Consider the following 9,146-nt stretch of genomic DNA (forward strand, 5'->3'; position numbering starts at 1 on the left):
CATAGCGCCTTACAGAGCTGATGTCTGTTTTGTTTTCCTGCAGCAAAATGAAAAAGAGAACTTGCTGAAGGAGAAAGATCACATTTTGTCAACATTGGTTGAAACAAAGCAGAATCTGACTGGACTTTGCCAACAAGTATGCAAGGAAGCCGCACTGAGTAATGAGCAAATACAGATACTTGCAAAATATTCCACATCTGATTGTCCACTCTCGTTTCTGATCCCAGAGAAGGAACAGGCAGTGCCCTCTGCTGTCATGTCTGCAATACCTCTGTGTGCAGAATTATCTTCTGGACTTTCTGTTATGTCTGCTGGTGAGCAGAGTTCCAGTTATCAGCATGTAAAAGGAGCATCTGATACAGCTTATGATAAAGCACAAGAAGTATGTCTGGTTCCTATAAGAATATCGAAGAAAACCTTATGTTTGGAGCAGTGTGTGCAGAGCAGTAGTGGCATCACAGATTTTTGTCAACAAATGACTGATAAGTGCACTACAGATGAATAATCTTTTTGTCAAATTTAGCCTTGCAGGATCAAAGCATTGTTCATTAAGTAGAAAGCTCTAACTTTTATACAATGCAGATGCATTAATTTGCATTAATTATCCTCCATCCAAAATCAAACATAAATGTAATTTTGGGTTTTTCTTTTCTGACGTGTAAAAGACGATGTGGTCTTGGTTTATAGCAGACCATACAAACAAAAGGAGATTCCTGCAATTCAGATTGGCAAACTGAACTATGTCATGAAAAGCAAAATAACTGGAACAGATCGTTCCCTCATTGTATTTGCTTGCAATTTCAGCCAAGGCTTTAAAAAACATTTTTAAAAATCTGGTAATGAATCCATATCCTTTTAGAATATTGAATCATAGCATTAGCGACGTACTGAATTCTTGACATTGTGTTGCCTTCCCATACTCTTTAAAAACGTGAGGTTCTGCATAGTTTAGCATACCATGGTAGCTTGTGCTTCCTGCTTGAAACTTTAACTTAAAGAAGTGTTGGTCGTAAGAATAATTACAATTTCAAAGTATTCGAGAAGGAATTCAACTCTTGGTATTGTCAGTGGGACCAGTTCAGAGATATTTGAAAATTATTAAAAATTATTTTAAATTGAGCCTTTTATGGGTAAAACTGATGATAGCTATTCATTCAGTTTTCAGTGTCTTATATGTCACTGAGCCAGTTGGATCCTTCAATAATTTATTAAAATAAACAAATAGAGAATCTTTATTGTAGGTTGTTTGGCATTGTATTACATAAAACTTATCAAGAGCAATTATGCTATTGTGGATCTTACATAACAGAAACTTTCTGTTGAACCTCAGACACCTGCTGGTTTACAAAATGTAAAAGCCAATGGAATTCTTCATTTCCTACCTCAGAACACACATCAATTTTTTAAATCTGTTTGATTATGATAATCTTTCTATAACTATTATTATTTGCTTTGCAGGATTCTAGAATAGTAAATGTGCTATTTCCTCTAAAATGCTAAAATATTGGTTAGGTTAGCAATGATTTAGCCTATATAGAAAAGCAAGCTTGCATTTATAAAATGTAATGTAAACATTTGGCCAAATACATCACCTGAACAGTACAACTAATAACCAGCATGTATTACAAAAATACTACACTACCTCATAGAGTGATTTCTAGATCATTCAAAGCTGCAGTGATTTTCACGAAAAACTTGTCACGAAATTAGCATTACGATTTACTCAGCTTATAGACTTGACTTCATTGTGGAAGTTCCTCAGTTTGTATGGTTTCTTTTGCTTGTTTGTTAATATTTATCTTGTGATTATTTAGGGGGGAAATCTTAAGCATTTAACCAGCATTTATGGTGGTGTGTGCATTTTATAAGACACTTGCTCTTGAAGGGTGCACAGAATTTCTTTTCTGGGAGCCATGTGCTTTGACTTCTAGTCTGTCCTTTTTCTGATGAATTAGCAGTGCCAAATCTGTTGGGCCATTCAGTGTAAGATCTGCATCCTTAAGGAAGTAACTTGGTTTTATTTTGAAAGGAATGAATATTAAGTAATTCACTTATGAAAACAAATCACAAGTGTCAACACTGTATATTCTAAATTACATCTAAGTGACTTAAATTTTCTCATTCTCTATGAGCTGGCAAGTTGAGGTTGAAGGGAACAGTCTGGTTTAGGGTTCTGTCTCTCAAAGACTGATAAAGAATCAGAAAGCATGAATCACTGATATCTAGGGGGGAGTAGTGAAAAAGAGCATCTGCTGTATTCTTGCAATTTTTTAGTAAATGTAATATCTGTGAATTAGAGCCTTGTGCTCAGTTCATATTTTTAATAGGAATGATTAAATACACACACTTTCTAGTATCTAATGCGGGAGGATGAGGTTGCTTAATGCCTAATTGGCTACCTCCTAGAATAGTTTATACAGTAATGCTTCAGGTTGCATGCAAACATTGAGAGGCAAAATCACCAACAGGACAAATATTAAGAATGAACATCAATGACAATTTTAATATACAAGAAACTCAGGTAAACTTGTGTTTTTAAAATTCAGCTATGAGCATTCACTTTTGAACTTGTAAAATACTTGCATTGAGGCATGTTAAAAGTAGTTTTAAATATGTTGGGCAGAATATTAGAAGTCCTAACAATAAAACAGCATAAGATTGTAAAAACAAACAAAAAAAAACTCCTGTATTAATTACAATTGATTTTATATCTTTCATAGTCCTGTGTTTTCTAATGCAATAAAAACCACTATCCTTTCTAAGAATATCTTCATTTTTGTAAAATTTTGGCATTGTAGAATTGATGCTTACTGATTGATTCATTTAGTACTACTAAAGCTGAATTCTGGAAATAACATTATTTATACAGTTTATATGTTAAAGCAGCAAACCTTACTGAATTGGAATAAAACCCTTCAAAGTTCACTTTCGAATGTCTTTCTTGTTACTCTCCTTGGAGAAACTGATATCACTTGTTACAAACTGGAATTTAAAAAATTGTTTCTTAAAATGATGATAAATAGTTGAGCTTGAAATATACAACTTGAAGAGAGGGGAGAACCTAAACATCAGATTTTCATTAAAATGGTAATATTTTTAGTCTATAAGCATTAGGGCACTTTGCAGGTGTGCAGTCTGGTTTTGCAGACTTTCTTAAAGTGAAATGCTTCAGCACATTTTTTTTAAGCCACCTTAGGGCCCAGTCCTATCCAGCCTTCCAGCGCTAATGCATCCGCAGTGCAACCCTGAGGGAATGTTATTTCCCTTACCTTGAGAAGGCCTTCATGACTGCCGCTCCTGCACAGGATGCAGCATGCACCTCATTGGCATGACTACATCAGCGCTTGAAAATTGGATAGGATTGAACCCTTAGGCAATCTTGGTCCTAAGATCTGTTTGCACTAAAAACCCTTTTCACCAACTGTCATGGTTATCAAATGTTGTCCTCACCTTCAGATGCGTAAAGCGTGGCTACCCAGAACTTTTGCTGCCATGGTGGTCTATCGCCCTCCCCCAGACATACTCATCATGTGTCTACTGTTTAGATAATGGCTGAAAACACTTATGTAAGCTTTGGGTAGCAACTAATTTCATTTGAAAGGTTTTTTTTTTTACCGATGAACTGTTTTATGATTTGTTTTTATTTATGATAAAACTTTTAGATTACTATCCTGTTTTAAGTAATAGTTGCAGCCAACAAGGATCAACTAGTTCAGTGTTTCTAAATGTTTGTCTCCCATCATACCACTTCGCATGGTCCACCTATTGGACGTGCAACAAACAGATAGTGGGGCAGCTGGACTGCTCTTCAACTGGTTGTACCTCTGTTTCATGTGCAGATATAACATATAATTGGCAATTCATATGCATGAAGGCCAGTGCATGTAAACTTGATAGCATGCCGAGGCTTTCCAAAATGGACAATGCCTTGACTATACATTTTGCTTCCCATGTGAATATTCTCTAATGTTTTGAAGACCCTGTGATCATTTGGTGTTTGATAACGCATGAAAAATCCAGATGCTTTTCCATCAATTTAATCTTAGTGATCTACTTAATTCCCTTTTTTTTTTTTGAACCTTTAAAATTGGCAATCCATTTTTTGAAATGTTGTGAGGCATAGAATAGAGCAACAATTTTCAACCAGAGTGCCGTGGCATATTGATGTGCTATGAATGGTGCATAGGTGTGTTATGGGAGTTCTGGGGGAGGGTCACTTATTAGTAGGGCTATTGGGGAATTTAAGGCGCACCACACTGCTGGGGGGAGGCTTGTCAGTTGTCAGCTGGTGGTGTGCCTTGACCATTTCCATGCCTTGTCAGTGTGGTGTGAGATGAAAATGGTTGAAAATGACTGGAATAGAGTAACGGCAAGTCTCACTAATGGATAACATTTTGAGTGACTGTCACAGATTTTTTGCTCTAATCCACAGAAGACAGTATCCTGTTCTTGGGCAGCTTAACCCTTCTAACTATAACAGGTAGCGCTTTCTAGCCACACAATCAAACTTCTGTACTGAATAACAATCCTGTCTTAGGGCTGCCAAATTAGGCAACTTTCTTGAAATTACCACATTCAAGCATAGCAAATACAGTAATCCCCATACCGCTGCTTCCTTTCAGACTGATTCATTAGTACTCTTTGTCCTGCTGTGATTGACAGCTCATCGTGACAGTGCCTTCTATAGCTGTTTCACACAACACTCAGTTTTCTGGTAATGTATCTGCTGCGTTATGGGAGTCATAACTGAATTGTATTCTCATGGCTACTAATCCAGGTCTTTGGTGTGGGGTGGTTTAAATAACAATAGGTTTGGCAGAGCAGAATCATGGCATGGATGGCTCTGCTCTTTTGCCTAGGTATTCAATATACAATATTTACAATGCTCATATTATCCAGGTGCAATCCCACTAGTCTCTTTGGAATGATTAAAGTTATTGCCATAGAGTTGCTTCTGTTCTTTCCTACCTCTTCCTTCCCATAACAACTCCCTGAATTCTCTGAAAAGCCACTTCTAGGGACCCTCCAGAAGGATTTGAAATGGGGACCCTGGAGGTGCTGCAGGCTCTTTCTGCAATGAAACTCTTGATGAAGGTTGACCTCATGGGTATCTTTAATAAACGTGTACAGCTTCTAAAAAATGATAGGCCAAACTTCAGAGGCTTAAAATTTTAGTATGTAGCTGAAATAATTAGATACTAGTTTCTGTAGGCATGTACATTGTTGATAATGCATTCCTATTACCTTCTTCTGATAAGCTATATATAAGCAATACAAGCTGTGACATGACTAATGGGATGCCACCCAGAATCTGATTAGGCAGACAATTGAAGAGATCAGATTTGTTTTCCAGCTCTGGGATTGAGGTGTGAAAACTGAAATATTGGGGTGTGTAAAGGATGGGTGTGGACTAAGTTGGAAGTTTTTGTTCAGTACTGGAACTCAATGGGGCAGGGATGGTTGGCTGATGGCATCCATTGTTCAGAGAAGAACTCACTTTCTGAAACCTTGTCAGGATTAGTACTGTAGTACAATTAGTGTTATGTGTTACGTATGTATTTGTACAGTGTTCATGAAAAGTTACTTTGTGAGATCTGCTTTCCAAGCACCTCTGCACTTTGCCAGTGTGTTCTAACATTCCTCTAGGGACCTAGACAACAAAAATTATTTAGGATTATATTATTAATCTGACCGCAAACTCGGAATTTAGTATTTTTGGACAGACACACACACAATAAGCAGGTTAATAACCCACTCCCAAACCTGCCACGTATCATCAGTACGTCCCAGTCTACTCTTGAAAAAACTCATGCCAAACCCTGCTTTTCATGCAGAAAGTTGAGTCCCTTCATCTCTAGGTAGGGGTAGGGAAAGTGCTGCCCTACCCTGTGGAGGGAACCTCTCCAGAGTTTGAGAGTCACTGCCAGTCTGTGTAGACAATACTGAACTAGAAGCACCTATGGTCTAGTTTTGGTATAAGGCAGCTTCTCATTTCATGTAATGTATAAGCAACTGCTTACAAAATGCATAACAATTTCAGGTACATAGAATTCCTAATCTGTTAAATAGCTGATTACCATTACTAATTATTTGATGGTAAACTGAGTTGGGGTTCCTATTGTGGAGAGCACAGAATCTATCTTACCTAAATTGGAGAAGCCCAGTTCAGGACAGATTTTTGCAAGCAGCATGTACGCCCTTCATTGTGGTATCATTCACCTAAAATGTCAAATATACTGTTTTGTGTTATGCTCTGCCTTGACTTTGTTGGCATTGCACAAAGAGAGACTGGAGATTGGATGTTTATCTGCAGTCCACTTTTTTTAAAATGGGCCACACAATAGCAGAAACGCAGGGGCCACACCCCGCAGCAAACTCTGACGCCAACTCTGTCCCCTCATTAGCTCAAGTAGTTTTCTCACAGTACCCAATAGCAGCCATATCTCACTTGCTTATCCACCCATGAGACACATGCTCTTGCTTGCCAGCAATGCCCTTCTGCTGTCTGCATAGGATAAACAGATCAATCTGAAAAAATAATGAGCAGACACACATTTGATGACAAAAATGGCAACATTCAGAGACCAGTGGCAAAGTATTTCAATTTCTCTGCTGCTGCCCTAGAAGTTGTCATTCTTCAATGTAGGAACTTCATAAAGATACTTCACCAGGATAATGCTGAATCAGGTTGTGCTCTTCCTAGGGAATAAGACCCATTGAACTCACACTCGCTTAGGAGTACACATGTTGCTGTTATGAAGAAGTTGGATTCTATCAGCTTAGGCTTGAATCGAGAAAAGTGTCATGTTGCGCTCCCCCCTCCAAATGTCAAGCATCTTTAGCAAAGCTAGTAAACTTGCGTCATCTCTGACTACTGCTGTCATGAAAACAACAAAAGAGTCTAATGGGACCTTCAAGGCTAAAATTTAACTGAAGCTTTTGTGGGCTACAGTCACTACTTTTATGTTGTATACATTCAGCTTTATTTCAGACTGCACCTGATGCATTTCATAGCACACATACGTTATATACCAAAGGTGGCCAAATTTGCTTAATGTTAAGAGTCACGTATGATAAGCTTCAAGGGAAATTTGAAAGCTGCAATATTTAAGAAGCATTTATATTCTTAAACACAGGTGGGACCTCCCTATGTTGAGCCTCCCTGGCTCAACACGAGTCCCCAGAATCACGTGGAGCTAGACTTGGTCCCACCTGAACCCTCCAGAGGCGAAAGGAGCTGCACTCTGGTCACCTCCGGCGGGCTTTCTAAAGCCTCTACAGGCTTAGAAATACCTGTTTTAGCCAAAAACAGTGACTTCCAGTTTCCCTTGGGTGATGTTTTTATGCCATATAAGGCATTCTGAGGTCCAGGGGAGTCCTCCAGGAACTTCCCTCAGAATTCCTTATATGGCATAGAAACCTCAATTGCAGTTTCCCAAAGGAAACTGGAAGTCACATTTTTTTCAGCTGAAATGCCCATTCTGCAGCCCGCAGAGGCAGTGGGCAGATGCACTCTGCCTCTTCAGACTTTAGAAAGCCTGCCGGAAGTGACCAGAGTGCAGCTGCAGTCGCCTCCAGAGGGCACAGGTGAGGCCAAGTCTAGCTTCACATGGGTCTCAGGTCTCAGGTGGAGCCAAGCCCCAATCTCAGATTTGATTATCTACAATTTTCTGTATGGGGGGGGAGGGTGTTTGAGAATGGATACCCTGAAGATATCAAGGCCCCACCCATATATTCACCATGAGCACGAATCATGTTTTAGTCCAGTGGACTCTCAGTTTATAGCCAGTAAATAATTATAAAGCTTTAAAAAAATTTTATTACGTTTATATTGTGATGCAAAAAAGGAGCACGGCCAACATAATTCCACAAGCTGAACATATGTCAAAGATCCGCATATGGCTTGCGAGCTGTGGTTTGGCCACCCCTGTTATATGCACATCAGCACCAAGGATAGCTCATCATGCAACTGAAGTGGACTTGTCCATGGAAGCTTATGCCACGATAAACATGTTACCTTTCGAAGGTACCACAAGGTGCTTCACTATTTTTCCTGTCACAAATAAAGCACAGCTGCCCTTCTGGTAGTTTTCATCTTTAAGCAACAGGTGGCAGCAAACTGTTGCAGACTGCCTGCTGGGCTGCAAGCGCACACTTGCTCGGTGCTGCAAAAGAAACTCTCAAGAGAAAGGAATTCAACCATATTGCACTGCACGCAGAGAACGGGTTTATGAAATTGGCAAATTAAACGGGCTGCATGCAAAGGCAAGGCCATAAATGCAATTAAATAACGTTAATTTCTAAACTTAAGCGGTCCCTGTGTATGACTCGTGAGGCTTCTACATTCAGTTTAGGGTGTTGAGAGCACAGCACACTTTTCTTAGCTGAATGGAGTGCCAGTGGAACTGTTCCAGTGACTCACGATGGTGCTGCTTTAGTCTAGTATATTTCTAAATGATTCAAACAGACTTGAGAGACCATCTGTTATTCCAAAGTGTGTTAAGTGAAGTTATGTTGCTTGCAGAGGGAGAAGAAAATAATCCATAAGGAGTTGGTGGAAAGCGCATAGTATGTAATGTGGCTCATTCTTTCTACTGTTCAGCTGTATTGTGCCTCTGCACTTGGAGTCTAGAAAGAACTAGCTTCCTGTGGCCCACCAAATGCGCCAGGGAGCAAGCAGGATAACAAGAGAGTTGCATCCTGGTGCCCTCCCTTGTACCTGGCATGTCATAAGAACCTAAGAAGAACCCTGCTGGATCAGGCCAAAGACCCATCCGGTTCAGCTTCCTGTATCTCACAGTGGCCCACCAGATGCCTCAGGCAGCACACAAGAGAACTAGATCCTGGTGCCCCGCCCCCCCCCCCCCGCACCAGTGAGAGCGTATTTGGCATTTGATTCGGCAAAACATGTTCCAAGCCATTAGAGGTAGCACAGAGATTAACATAGATACTTGCAACAAGACTCTGACTACAACAGATTTTTGAGTTTAAAAGCCACTATAAAGGTCAGGATTGAATTACCTCCTGACAAATTTATGCTTCCACAATGGCTTTGTTTACCTTGCCTTTCCTAGCAGTTTAATTTTTTTAAATGTCTTTTCACCAGGCAGAATGGGTGATTTTAGACAGGCATAAGTAGGCTTTCA

The 9,146-nt window shown here is 39.6% G+C and overlaps 1 protein-coding gene across 1 annotated transcript in view; it reads left to right on the top strand.

Moving 5' to 3' along the window:
• The window catches only part of BACH1 (BTB domain and CNC homolog 1), a 34,491-nt gene extending 31,566 nt beyond the window's left edge, over positions 1–2,925 (top strand). The window contains exon 5 of the mRNA XM_066620580.1: positions 44–2,925. Coding sequence (XP_066476677.1) covers positions 44–505 — 462 coding nt within the window. The 3' untranslated portion in view covers positions 506–2,925. The remainder of the gene's footprint in view (positions 1–43) is intronic.
• Positions 2,926–9,146: the final 6,221 nt, after the last annotated feature.

This window comes from Tiliqua scincoides, chromosome 3, assembly GCF_035046505.1.
Source record: "Tiliqua scincoides isolate rTilSci1 chromosome 3, rTilSci1.hap2, whole genome shotgun sequence".
NCBI lineage: Eukaryota > Metazoa > Chordata > Lepidosauria > Squamata > Scincidae > Tiliqua > Tiliqua scincoides.